Source organism: Bombyx mori, chromosome 27 (assembly GCF_030269925.1).
Source record: "Bombyx mori chromosome 27, ASM3026992v2".
In the NCBI taxonomy this organism is placed as follows: Eukaryota; Metazoa; Arthropoda; class Insecta; order Lepidoptera; family Bombycidae; genus Bombyx; species Bombyx mori.
In genome coordinates this window covers 2,117,049-2,131,808 of record NC_085133.1, presented here as the reverse complement: position 1 = coordinate 2,131,808, position 14,760 = coordinate 2,117,049, and the positions used below count along the sequence as shown (strand labels likewise).

At 39.3% G+C, this 14,760-nt stretch overlaps 1 protein-coding gene and 1 non-coding gene across 5 annotated transcripts in view; both read left to right on the top strand.

Moving 5' to 3' along the window:
* The window catches only part of LOC101741421 (inositol 1,4,5-trisphosphate receptor), a 101,887-nt gene extending 87,697 nt beyond the window's left edge, over positions 1-14,190 (top strand). For all 4 annotated transcript variants that reach the window (XM_062676440.1, XM_062676438.1, XM_062676441.1 and 1 more), the window contains 10 exons: positions 70-262; positions 1,051-1,173; positions 2,752-2,924; positions 3,832-3,996; positions 5,016-5,193; positions 5,668-5,891; positions 7,037-7,202; positions 8,555-8,715; positions 9,733-9,897; positions 10,452-14,190. In XM_062676440.1, the coding sequence (XP_062532424.1) occupies positions 70-262; positions 1,051-1,173; positions 2,752-2,924; positions 3,832-3,996; positions 5,016-5,193; positions 5,668-5,891; positions 7,037-7,202; positions 8,555-8,715; positions 9,733-9,897; positions 10,452-10,544 (1,641 nt within the window). In that variant the 3' untranslated portion in view covers positions 10,545-14,190. The remainder of the gene's footprint in view (positions 1-69; positions 263-1,050; positions 1,174-2,751; positions 2,925-3,831; positions 3,997-5,015; positions 5,194-5,667; positions 5,892-7,036; positions 7,203-8,554; positions 8,716-9,732; positions 9,898-10,451) is intronic.
* Positions 1,474-1,546, top strand: TRNAM-CAU (transfer RNA methionine (anticodon CAU)). The gene has a single exon. It is a non-coding gene; the product is annotated as a tRNA-Met (tRNA).
* Positions 14,191-14,760: the final 570 nt, after the last annotated feature.

The following is a 14,760-nucleotide window of genomic DNA, read 5'->3' as shown; positions in this document are numbered from 1 at the left end:
AGCAAGGAATAAAATTTCAAATCTGATTTTAATAATGTATTCCTGCCCCCGCGGGGGGTCGGGGTGCAGATCGTCCGCACGGACAGGAGCATGGAGCAGATCGTGTTCCCGATCCCGGAGATGTGCGAGTACCTGCCGGCCGACAGTAAGCACAGGGTGCTGCAGAGCGCCGAGCGCGACGACCAGGGCAGCAAGGTCGCGGACTTCTTCGCGAGGCTCGACCACCTCTTCCACGAAATGAAGTGGCAGAAGAAATTACGAGGTATCGACAGCTATTTCTTTTTTTTTTTTAAGTGAAACTTCTTTAGAATCCTTGTGTGTGATTTCAAACTCTATGAAACGAAAAAATAAGTCCATAGATATAAGTTCTTAGGTCTCAAGTATAGTTACAACGGATGCCCCACCCTTCAAACTGAAACGCATTACTGCTTCACGGCAGAAATAGACAGGGTGGTGGTACCTACCCGCGCGGACTCACAAGAGATCCTACCACCAGTATTATGCTAGTTATATGCTATTCGGGGGGCCAACACCCAACACCCCCTGCACCCTTTCACCCCATGTCCGAAAAAAAACGAATGAACTGAGAGTCGTGGCTTCGATTCTTAGTTCGGGCTATTAATTTAAAAATTACTAAAACATTACTCACACTACCATGTATTTGACACACACACGCATGCATACTATTTGTTCACTGTCAAACTTTTCTTATTGCTTACGGTCTGTGGTCAAATTGAGAAAATAAATATTGTTTATCTTCATTTATATTTATCTAAAGTGTAGTCTTGGCGAAATCTATGATTATAGAAGTATAATAGTCTTTGACAATAGAATCATAATAGTGTACAAACTTATAATTTTAATTAATTATAGTCGAATTTCGACTACCGAAGGACCACTAGTATATGTGTGTGTACATAAGTGTATGTGTGTGTAGTCTCTGGTTCTTGTAGTAATGAGAGTCATGGATCGGACCCAACCGACCAGGTGTGATTGATCCCCGATTATACATTAATTTATTGAGCAACTCCACCCGCCTTTTGTTCCCAGGACAACCTCTTCTGTTCTGGGTTTCATCTTACATGTCGCTGTGGAGTAACATATTGTTCAACTTCGCCGTTCTGATCAACGTCATCGTGGCCTTCTTCTACCCGTTTTCAGACGAGAACCCTCGTGAGTAATAATTCCTATTAATCTATAATGTATTCGCGGTCTATATTTAGGTAGATTGGCAGACCGACAGGACTTTTTGGCGGGAACGCGAGGAGTGAAGTTGTGTGATTTGTTTTATTTTGTCTATTTAGTGTTTCTTCAGGTTTAAATGTGTAATAACGGTGGTTTATTAACTGTTTAGTAACAATTATTATCGTAATATCAGCTTGAGAGAAAGAAGCTTCATTTTGTTGCCATTTGCAATTGCATGATTGAGAAAACAATGTTATATGATGACCTATTTCACTTATTCCTACACCGGCCTCGGTGGCGCAGTAGGCAGCGCGTAAGTCTCATAATCTTAAGGTCGTGAGTTCGATCCTCACCCGGGGCAATACGTTTTTTGTATTTTTATTTCATAACAAATTTGAAAAATAAAATAATATTGTTTTCTCTGTCTATTCAGAATGTATTCTTGCATTGTTATCTAAGTTTGTTTCAAAGGAAATAAATGCATTCCGAATAGTAGCTGGTGAAGATTACAGAATCTATAATATGTTGTACAAGTTATGTTAAGCTAAAAAGCACAATACAGGCTACATCTTATGTCTGAAGCTTCCGTAACCACTTAATGTCAAGTGGGAAGTGAGCTTGTTTACGTTTTAACATTTAAAAAATATAAGTCTGTAGTACTCACACGTTTCAGATAATAGCCACAAAAAAAACTGGTAAATACAATTTCATTATCATCAGATTTTGTAATATGGTTTCTTATTCAGTTCTTGTTCAGTTAGTATTACTCTACTAACAACATATTATTATGGATTTATGATGGTCTGAATTAAATGATATTTATTTATTTATTTTATTTATTCAAAGTACCATGTCCTAGTGGGACTATTTCATCTCCGACCCATGCGGATTTTGGCTTCGGGATGTTCCGCGGTATATATGCGACGCTATGTACGCGTATGACAGTAGACATCCTTAATCCCAGGCACATCTACATCCTATGTAGGGGAGAGATAAAGATTAGGACAGAGGAAGGATTTTTTTATGGCTTAGATGGGTGGACGAGCTCGCGATCCACTTAGTTTTAAATGGTTACCGGAGCCCATAGACACTTACGACGTAAATACCGCCACTCACCTTGAGGCGAGTGTTCTAAGGGTCTCAGTTGTAACTCTGGTTTGATTGTTATTACACGATGTTATTCCTTCACCGTGGAAGTCAATCGCGAACATTTGTTGAGTACGTATTTCATTGGAAAAATTGGTACCCGCCTGCGGGTTTCGAACACGGGTGCATCGCTACATACGAATGCAGCGAACGTCTTATCCTTTAGGATTTCATCTTAAAGGTCTCATGTGTTTTTTTTTTATTGCTTTTTTGGGTGGACGAGCTTACAGCCCGCCTGGTGTTAAGTAGTTACTACAGCCCATAGACGTCTACAACGTAAATGCGCCACCCACCTTGAGCTATAAGTTCTAAGGTCTCAGTATAGTTACAACGGCTGCCCCGCTCTTCAAACCGAAACGCATTACTGCTTCACGGCAGAAATATGCAGATGAAGTAGTGTAGTGTCGTGTGCGCGCGCAGGTCTGGGCCAGCACGTGTCGCTGGCGGTGTGGGCGGCGAGTGGCGCGGCGGGCGCGCTGGTGGCGTGGGTGCCGCGGGGCGCGGGGGTGCGCGCGCTGCTCGCCTGCGCCATAGTGCGCGTGCTCTGCTCCGCCGGCCCCGAACCCACGCTCTGGGCGTTGGCTATGCTCACGGTCAGCACTGCACTCTCAACAAACACTCAATACCCCCCCACCCCCAAATTTGTATGCAGTTGGAACGTTTGCTTACGTTTGCCGCTAGGGGCGCTGTTCCAACTCCATACAGAGCTTAACAGAAAAGTTAACTCAAAGGACATGGGCCTTGAGTTAACTTTTACGCTATCGATAACGATAAAAAACTCGCACTAAACACACAGATCCTGGGCAGATAACAATTATACTATAGAAATGAATCCAGTTAGTGTGCACGGATCAAATCCGCCATCCTTCTACAGTATCTGGTACTATAGTTATGAAACACGAGAAAGACTCATCACTATCATGAAGTGGCCCTTGAGGTCGTCTCATGTCGATTCATTTGAATATGTAATAAACAGGAGTCGTATGACTTATATGCCCACTCCCTCAACTAAGAAGTCTCTTAACATTATCAAAGTAGGCATGCATACCTTTTTCAATACTACAACTCAGATATCTATTTATCTCTTTCCTACACTAAATAAAATTGAAGTGACAAACTTCACACGACAAAGAGGCTTAGGTCTTTCTTCGTTGCACCGCAAGGAAAATCCGAAAATATTATTAACTAGCTGACCCGGCAGACCTCGTAGTGCCTTAATCAATAAATAAAAGACCTAAACTTTTGTATAAAATAAACTTAAAACAAACAAAAGGAATCCGTCCGACGGGGGACACATCAAAGGAAAAACAAAATTGTTATTTTTATTTAATTCCGGGCATTTTCATATTTATCTACCTTTTAAACCTTCTCTGGACTTCCACAAATTATTCAAGACCAAAATTAGCCAGTCCAGCCATTCTCGAGTTTTAGCGAGACTAACGAACAGCAATTCATTTTTATATATAGAGATATAAGTGTACTGATTTTTTTTTATTTCAGATAATAGTAAAAGGTATCCATCTAGTCAGCATAATGGGTAACCAGGGTACGCTGTCCAAGTCGACGCGCAACGTCCTCACCGACCCTGAGCTCCTCTACCACACCGTCTACTTGTTGTTCTGCTTTCTCGGGATATGCTGCCACCCGTTCTTCTTTTCTGTCCTAGTAGGTCACATATCGATATATCGATAGTAGCTCTAATCTTAAAGTAACCCTACTCATCAAACTCGAAAAAGAGTTCGACTTTTTGGCGGGAACGCGAGTAGTGAAGTTGTGTGATTTGTTTTGTTTTGTCTATTTAGTGTTTCTTCAGGTTTAAATGTGTAATAACGGTGGTTTATTAACTGCTTAATATCTGTGAAAGTGCACAAATGTGGGAAAATGAAACAAAGCAGCTGGACGTAACTTCTCGGGATCCTCAAAAAAGTCCACTGAAAAAATCTCAGTAAATCACCACCATTTTACTGAGATTATATTTCATCCCATATCATCTCATCTCATTTCATTTGATGTCTCAAATTAATCATCTTCATTTCATTTCATCATTTTTCATAAAAATAAGAATATAAATTAAAATAAGACATAACTTAAAGGTCTTAGTTACCAGGTCATACAATCTCATAAAAAAGATAAAGAGTTCGACGTACAACCCAACCCATGCATCAGCCCGCTGAATTTCTCGCCGGATCTTCTCAGCGGGTCGCGATTCCGATCCGGTAGTAGATTCATTCGCGAAGCAGCTGCTCTTGAGTTGTTAGGTCTCCTTTGGAGGCGCTCGGGCAGCTGTTAGTAAAAAAAACCTTAAAGTAGCCTCTTCAAGCAGTTACCAAATCGTAAATTTTATTAATTTTTGATACAATAGAAGAAATTTAACGAAAACTTCAATCGATATTGACAATAAATAACAAATCTTGCACAGACACAAGTTCGAGATTGTTTAGTATATAAAACAACATACGGACCGATGACGTATTTAAATTTTATATTGCATGTGTGTGTGAATGAGCACGCACCTACTGCAGTGGTTAGTGGGGCCCATAGATATTACAACGTGCATGCCGCCCCCCACCTTGAGACGTGAGGTCGGCTGTATATAGCGGCGGTCCCCTCTGACGCGTCGGTTTCCCCTGACGCGTTGGTCCCCCTGACGCATCAGTCCCCCCTGACGCGTCGATCCCGTGCAGTTGCTGGACATCGTGTACCGAGAAGAGACGCTGCTTAACGTGATGCGGTCAGTGACTCGCAACGGGCGGTCCATCCTCCTGACGGCCGTGCTGGCGCTTGTCCTGGTCTACATGTTCTCCATCGTAGGCTACATGTTCTTCAGAGACCACTTCCTGGTCAACGTCGATCGGTTGGACGGTGAGTACTCCGAGCTGGGTAGAGGACTTAAATGAAGTTTTATTAATATTTTCGACGTGTTCCCGGGAACATGTCGAAAATCCCCGGGGATTTAAACAGGAATTATTATTCAAATCTTTGCCAATACATATTAAAAATGTGAAAACTTATTTGGATTTTGGTTTGAATAACTTGTTCTTCTCAATCACGCAAAATTTACTATAGGTTTTTTTTTTATTGCTTCGATGGGTGGACGAGCTCACAGCCCACCTAGTGTTAAGTGGTTACTGGAGGATTTACAACGTAAATGCGCCACCCACTTTGAGATATAAGTTCAAGACTCTCAAGTATAGTTACAACGGCTGCCCCACCCTTCAAACCGAAACGCATTACTTCTTCACGGCAGAAATAGGCAGGGCGGTGGTACCTACCCGCGCGGACTCACAAGAGGTCCTACCACCAGTAAACACAAGGATATTGGTGCGTCCCCCCCAGACGACGACGACCCCCGCTTCGAGGCCGACAGCTGCGGGCGCGACCCCGCCGACAAGTACCGAGGGGCGGGCGGGTGCCGCGCGGCGCCGCGCCTGGTGTCGGTGGGGGGCGAGCTGCGGGAGCGGAGCTGCGACTCGCTGCTCATGTGCATCGTCACCACGCTCAACCAGGGCCTGCGCAACGGGGGAGGCATCGGGGACATCCTGCGGGCGCCGGCCAGCTTCGTACGTGCATTAAATTTTGAAGTGAAACTTCTTTAGAAACGTTGTGATTTCAAACTCGATGAAAGAAAAAAATTAGGCCAAAGAGACAGAAACACATTAATGTATAGGATTCAGCCGGCGAGAGAATGAGATAAAACACATTAGACGTTCTCAGGGTAGTGTTTTTTGTAATACAGCGACATCTATGAGATATTTTAATACTAACGTGCGTATGAAACCTCTTGTAATTAATTTTAATTTAGGATTATACGTGAAGTTAAAATATCGATTCACAGAGGGCGCCACCTCATACTATAAAAGATCATTTACAATTATTTACTAATGACAAAATTTTACATAGACATTTAGGATAATTGTATTTTAATTTTTGTAGGTTTCACTTCTACCACGTGTGAATTGCACACACGTTTTTTTTTTGTTTTTGCTGACGTGACTGGACGAGCACACAGCCCACCTGGTGTTAAGTGGTTACTGGAGCCCATAGACATCTACAACGTAAATGCGCCACCCATCTTGAGCTATAAGTTCTAAGGCCTCAGTATAGTTACAACCGGCTGCCCCGCCCTTCACACCGAAACGCATAACTGCTTCACGGCAGAAATAGGCGGGGTGGTGGTACCTACCCGTGCGGACTCACAGGAGGTCCTACCACCTTGGAAGTAAATCGTGAACATTTGTCAAGTACTAAATATTTCAACCGGTTCCCCCGAGACCGCTGCCCCCCTCCGGCCCCATGTGAGGGGGGCGGCGCGTGACTTGCCATGTTTTGCTTTTTTTCCCCTACCTATGCTGATAGCCTTGAGAGGCTATTTCAGCTTCGCCCTAACGTGTGTAGGTGAGCTCACGGGGCTCAATACCGGAATGTTGCTAACACTAACCCTAGAAAGAGCAGTGCTTTGCAGAATCTACCACTGGATCGGAAACGCGACTCACTGAGAGGATCCGGCGAGAAACTCAGTGGTATATCTCTGTGGGTTAATTTACTGGTCGAGCCCTTCGTCACAAGCGACGGGTTCGATGAGAACGATGACCGGCGTGTGTTGTAAGAGCCGCTGTCAATTAAATATTCCAACCGTTTTGTCGTCCCCCCCCCCCGCCCCCGGTCCCCGTGCGGGGGGCGGCGCGTGACGTGTCGTGTGTTGCAGGAGCCGCTGTTCGTGGCGCGCGTGGTGTACGACCTGTTGTTCTTCTTCGTGGTGATCATCATAGTTCTCAACTTGATATTCGGCGTGATCATCGACACGTTCGCGGACCTGCGTAGCGAGAAGCAGCAAAAGGAATTAATACTTAAGAGCACCTGTTTTATATGTGGTTGGTATATATGTGCGCGTCACGAGGGTTCCTCCCGCCTTGGGTCAGTGGTCTGGCTGAGTAGGTGATCAAATCAGTGCTATTGTTTGTCCTTCTTTCACAGCAGGAGAAGCGCCCTGACGCTATCTTGATGGTTACCTTTTATCCCGAAATACATCTCATTTCCATCAAAAATTACACTGACACTTTTTCTTGACCACGCGGGGAAGCTATGGGTGACAGCTAATCTATACTTATACTTAATATTATAAAGAGGAAAGATTTGTTTGTTTGTTTGTATTGAATAGGCTCCGAAACTACTGAACCGATTTGAAAAATTCTTTCACTGTTTGGAAGCTACACTATTCCCGAGTGACATAGGCTATAATTTTTTTTGACAACAATTAGAGATCTTTATCAAAACTCCAATAATGTAACCCAAGGTGTAAAAAATTGCCTAAAATATTCTTTACATCGCGTGCCCTGCGAAAACTATTGATGATAGAATAAAATAATGCACTACGACTTTGTAGAACAAATTATTATTTACAAAAAATGTTGCGGCAGCATATGTCTAACTATTATAGTTATGCCGCAATAAGTGTTCTTTTATTTTAAAAAATAAAACAACGTCAAATATCGTTGAAATTTTTGTTAAAGAACCGAGCGGAGCCGGAGCGGGCCGCTAGTACTATACAAAGATGAATGTTTGTTGTGTGTTTGTTTGTTCGTAGCGACGTTCGAACGTGGTACAGTAACATTTCATGAAGTTGTTACTTGAGCTAAAGGTTTGAGAAAAGTAAAGAGAAGTGAAGAGAGTTTAAAAGAAATAAGTTCAAAGGGTTTTAAAAAATGCCCGACTTTTCTAATTTTACAAATTTTACCTAATATCTATAATCAAACTGGACAATAGTCGGTATTTCGACGCTCCGCACGTATACGCGTTAATAGAGAATCGATTTATCGACGGTTCGCACTCAAAGGGTTAATGTGATAATGATGCCTTACTAGTTTAACCTTCTGATTCACTCAGCATAAAACTAGATCGCTTTTCTGGTGTAATGAGTAAGTAAGCCACGGAGTTCGAATTCGATTTCCGATATTGGAGTAAATATAAAAAATATATAATACAAAATAGTATTTAGTTTGAGTATCGTTTGCGTGTTTTCGGTACTCACAGCATAACACATACACACACACGTACGCACACACACATACACATACACGCGTACGCACACACACATACACACATCAAACGCGTACACACGCGCACACACACACGCGCGCGCTCGTACGCACACACAAGATGAGGACGTTTATTTTACAGTTGTTTTAGTTTTCAATACTCTACAGTGAATGATTTGCTGTTCCAGGGTTGAACAGGTCAGCCTTTGACAATAAGACAGTGTCCTTCGAGGAACATATAAAGAGTGAGCATAACATGTGGCACTACCTGTACTTCATGGTGCTCGTGAGGGTCAAGGACCCCACAGAGTTCACCGGCCCCGAGAGTTACGTGCACTCTATGATAAAGGTCAGTATCCATGAGGCCGGCTGCTGCCAATGTCATGACCACTGGCAACTAAGAGCACTTTTATACTTACCAGATAATGACCGAGCTTTGCTAGGGTTTTTTTTTATAAATTGTATGTTTTAGAAATTATATTTAAATAATTACATATTGATAAAATAATGAAATATGAATAATATTTTTCGATCTTACCGACTAAATAATAATAAAATATGAACTGGTTATCACTACATAGTATAAAGTCGCTTTCTCTGTCCCTATATATGCTTAAATCTTTAAAACTACGCAACGGATTTTGATGCAGTTTTTTTAATAGATAGAGTGATTGAAGAGGAAGGTTTATATGTATAATAACATCTATTAAATAGTGGAGAAATCAATAATAAATTACAGTTTCCGAAGCGAAGCGAGGGCGAGTAGCTAGTTTAAAGATAAAATCAAAATTATCGATAAAGTTAATTTTTACGAATAAAACAACATTTTCTGAAAATAAATCGTAGCTAGATCGATTTATTGCCCCCGAAATCCCCTGTATACTAAATTTTATGAAAATGGTTGGAGCCGTTTCCGAGATTGCTCGTTTAAAGATATAAAATGTGGCCCCTTTGTTTTTGTCTAATATACTGAAATCAGTGGAGGTAGTATGTCCTGTGATCCCATACGGGTAGGTACCACCGCTCTGCCTATTTCTGCCGTGAAGCAGTAATGTCTTTCGGTTCGAAGAGGCGGGCATAGTACAACAGTTTATTGTAAAACTGAGACTTAAGATTTGTGTTTGAAGACGGGCAGTGGTGTTTACGTAGTGCTGTCCATGGGCTCCACTAACCACATAGCAGCACCAGATAAACTGTGAACTTGGTCACCCGTCTACACTATAAAATATAAATGATAATGTTTTATATTAATTTATTGGTAACACTTCCGAAAATCGTGAGACCCCATACAGCTATTGCTCGCGGACCATTGCGTGAATTTCAATGCTGCGGTCCACACGCACTCAGCGGTCCTTTGTTCCGTCAGTCCAACAACTTGGACTGGTTTCCGAGACTGCGGGCGCTGTCCCTGATGGGCGGCGGCGAGGGCGAGGGTGGGGAGCTGGAGCTGCGCGCGCTGCAGGCCCAGCTGGACCGCGCGCACCGCGCCGTGGCCACGCTCACCGAACTGCTCACCGACCTCAGGGACCAGGTGGGGGCCAGGGGCGTTGGGGGGGTTATATATAATACACAAGCGACTGCCAACCCAGTATTGTCTCATTTTTACTAGTGTTAGGATCTTTTGTGAGCCCGCACGGGTAGGTACCACCGCCCTGCCTATTTCTGCCGTGAAGCAGTAATGCGTTTCGGTTTGAACGGTGAGGCAGCCGTTGTAACTATACTGAGACCTTAGAGCTCATATCTCAAGGTGGGTGGCGCATTTACGTCGTAAAAGTCTATGGGCTCCGGTAACCATTTAACATGAGGTGGGCTGTAAGCTCGTCCATCTAACTACACAATAAAAATAAAATAAAAAAACCTTATCTATGCCATTAATTTCGCCGACCAAAGCGCCTTAATTCACAGAACATCGTATCATTTTTGTCACTATTTACTAGTTTTGTTTTGATACATTAAAATTCTTTCTTGTTTATACATTAACATAACCAATCTGCTCGGCCGAGATGAGACGAGTGACCGTAGCCGTGGATCAGTGTCGCGTTTCAAAACGCCCGACCTCATGTAGACCTCACGTTGCCCGCACAGATGACCGAGCAGCGGAAACAAAAGCAACGCATCGGCTTACTGAACTCGACCTCGGCGTACCTCCAGAACTTGCAATTGAACCTGCCACCGTGAGCGACACGCCGGCCCCGCCGCAGCGACGCACGACTCTCGACCTTAACCACAGCAGCATTGGATCGAAATTTGAACGACACTTATTGAATATGTACACACACACATCTTCAAGAATATACTTTACAAACAAATCAAATCACATATCGTCTTCTCGCATTAAAACTGTATAATCTCAAAACTTACTAATTTTACAGGAGAGTGTTTTAAAGTTTTTTTTAACATGTCATCTTTTTATTTTAATATTAATAATATTTGCAACATTTATTTTTTAATTTTTTACCAGTTACATTAACTGTCTTTTAAAGTAAGATAAAATTATGTATAAATTTATATTTTATAGTAGTCAATACGTAGGTAAACTAAGAAAAAAGAAATAAAACTAAACTACGCCCTTTTGACAGTATTTATGAAAAAAAAACTGGTGATACCAAATGTTTATGCAAATGAACTCAATTTCGAATATTTTTGTAAATTTTATACTTTTAATGCGAAAATGCGATATAATTGGTTAGATAAGTTATAGTGATTGTTAATCGAACCGTACCGTTCGTTCTATAAGCAATATACAGCGTGTTCAATTTTTACACTAATACTATTATTCATATTTTCGATATTGAATTTAGATTTATGTGATCGATTCATTATTACCAGCAGCCTCGTGCGTCCCTGCTTCAACACAACGCCCTCAGCCAAAACATAGAACAAGACATTCCATCGCACAATTGTTACCAAGCAACTTCGATTTCCACTGAGACGCTCCTGCGATTTATACTAAAACATACTTAATGATAATAGGGATAAAGCTCACATTTAAATATACGTAATCGTAGAATCTATCAGATTTTATTTTGTAGTTAGTAGAAATATCTTATTTAAATAAGAAATTTATCTAGTTGTAGTGTCGAGACATATCTGTCATGATATTTCATGTACTTATTAGATCGTTGGATTTGTTATCGATTTTATTATTCTCTTTTAATTTTACGAATATACATACACACATCCCTCCCATTTATATGTTACTTAAGTAGAAACCATTAAAAACATTTTTAAATAAATATAAAAACGATATTTTCGACTTTAAATACTTATATTACATTAGTAGTATTACATAAGTATATTATATGTGCGCACGAGTCATGCACATATTTTTGTCATTTTACGTGAAAAAATAAAATTAACAAAAAATTCGTCAATTCACAATCAAAATGCACCAACAATGAAAAATTTGTACAGTAACGGGATGTCTAGTCCGAAAATAACGCTCAACTCAATGTGTGACGTCATATGTAGGTAATGTACTTTGATTTTGCTTTTCGGAACCGAATGAGCATGAGGTCGGTGACCTCGCGCCGATCTCTAGGGTGAGGTAAATAACACATAAATACTTATTGGAATAAGCTCATACAAAGATGGACATGTGATCACATTGATTGCAGTATACTTAAGACGCTATTGTTCTCAGAACTTTGTTCTTTTTTGTTAATTTTCATTGTTGTTCTGACGGAGGAGACCTTGAGGGGTACTGGAGGAGGAGGCTGTACCGTACGGGAGAGGCAGAGATTGTTGATGTGTGATTGTTTGACTGAGGAAGCGGTCACTAGCGCCCTCTACGATTTGTGTACTTAAACAGTTTTATAGTTTGGGAGAAATGGATAATGATCGATTTAAAAATTGCATCTTTAAATATTAATTCAATAAATTCACCGTGTCTATTTTTTCTTACAACAAAAAAAACTAATCTATTTTCATCTCTGTACATATTAGAATCACTAAAAATTTTTCTTTTTTCTCTCTCTCTTGCTCAAACATTACCTTATTTTTTGTAATCATAATTTTAATTACAGCAGTCTTTATAAATTTCACAAAAAAACTGAGCGATTCGGTTTAATAGCCTCTGTCTGCCCTACTCCCCTTTGGAACATGCGTGTAGTGGAATAAGCTCAATATATTTACTTACCTATCTACATTAGTTAGAAAACTATCGAATAAATTTAAAACAACACTATCGTTCAAACAGTATCTTTTGAAGATCTGAATTGCGTTTTAAAAATTAATAACTCTTTTTTGTTGTATTTTCTAAATGTTTAATTATTATTGTGTGTGGTAGTGTTTTTTTGTCGTATATATTATATATATTTAAAACATTTGCTTTTGTTAAGTTTTGTAAAGATTTTTATGTAATTCGAAACAAACAGTTTTCTTTGTCAAAGTTTTTACGAATGATCACAGAAAGTGTTTATATAGCAAGTGATATTTATTTTCTCATTGGTTTCTCGACAACAAAAAATATATGTTAGTAATGTTCTTTAAAATTATTAACATATTTTACGAACACAACTAGAAAGTTCTAATAGTGTTTGAGACAAAAGGTTTGCAGTTTAGATCATCTCTGGTATATGTATGTTAAATTAGTTTGTTTAGAAGTTACATTAAACTTATTATGTATCCAAACGTTGACTGCGGAATGGATAGGGCCCTGGCCTTCCCGAAGTCTGCGTTACAAATACTAACTTCAATTATGAGAACGCGCAATGTATTCAGTAATAAATAATAAACTAGTTTAACACTGACAAATGGCGTCTCTATAAATAAAATTGCCAGTGCAGAAAATTCCAAGTGTTACCAATAATTATATTTATTGATGAAACTACGGCTGGTGATATATCAGTTTAACCTTACTAGGGTTACTTAATTAGTGAAATAAAGCTATCTTTTTAAAATTCTTTACGTAAAATAAAAATGAAGTTCACTATAAGTGCATTTAACTTTTAATTTGACTTTTAATACAAAACGTATTAACGTGGTTTTAAGCGAAATTTTGGCGTATTTCTAATTTATCATCTCAATAAAGATAATACTTAAAGATTAATAATATTTTGTAACAATTTTCTAGTTTAAAATTAGTTACAGATCATTTAAAAAATTATGTACTTAAATGAAAATAATTCTCCTTGTGTCTTTGAAACGACTTCTATCTATTTAAAAGTTCTCTAACTTTCTATTTTTAATAAATCGGTTGTAAATATGAAGTTTTCTGCTCAATACGTGCTCGAAAAATTAAACAATAGCTTAGCAATACGAAATGCTAAGATAACGAAGTTATCTTCTTACCACTAACGCCATCTGTTGGTCAGGTAGCAACTCAGTAGCGCCATCTATGAATTGTATGATCGAACTTACTATTCCCTAAAAAGTATTCGACCAATCTATTTTTTTATGTCTATATCTACTGTTTCTGTAAACGAATTCTAGTTTTTTAATTAATACATTTTTATACTGTCGTAGAGTTTCAGAGAGATATTTATTTTCATCGCACTTATACATTCCTAGTGTATATTTTATATATTATTATTTACTTTCTTTTTTTCATGATCTATATTCGAATCTTGAGGTGGTTGCTTCATAGAATTTAATAGTTGAATAGTGTTTTTGAATATTAAACTTTACTCCCATCTAAATTAGATGTATTCTTCTTGTAAGCGAAACCTCGTTTTTGTGTCTTCTCGTTCTATTAGATTTACGAATGTAGAGATATTATAAAAGTTATTATGTTATTTGGGAGTTGACCGGTCGGTTCTTAGGCCGATACGAATCGGTTTTTTTTTGTTGTTGTATTAAAACCGAAATAAAGATATGGCACAAATTGTGTTTTTGTTTTTCTTTTGTTCTTTTTATTGGAGATAAGATTCCGGCAGCCCCGTGACTAACGATGTTATCTTCCTCACATTATCCTATTAATCGGTAAGTTTAATATCTAATAAGTTTTTCGGAAATTTCATGTCGGCTTTATGGATGATTCAACAATTTTTGTAAATATCGCAACTCTTATCTGATATCTGATTAATATATATAAAAATGAATTGCTGTTCGTTAGTCTCGCTAAAACTCGAGAACGGCTGGACCGATTTGGCTAATTTTGGTCTTGAATTATTTGTGGAAGTCCACAAAAGGTTTAAAAGGTAGATAAATATGAAAATGCTCGGAATTAAATAAAAATAACAATTTCTATAAAATAATATAATATAATAGATAAAAGTTTCTAAAGAGAGTGTCGGAATGTCACTTCACCGGGGCGCGGCCCAGTAGCTTTATGTTGGGATTACTTGGGATGTCTGCGTCGGTGAGATCAGTAACCACTAGGAACAAAAATAAAGTAAAAAAATTCAGCGAAGAGCCTAACGTGACACTTAACTTAAAACAAACTTAAAAAAAT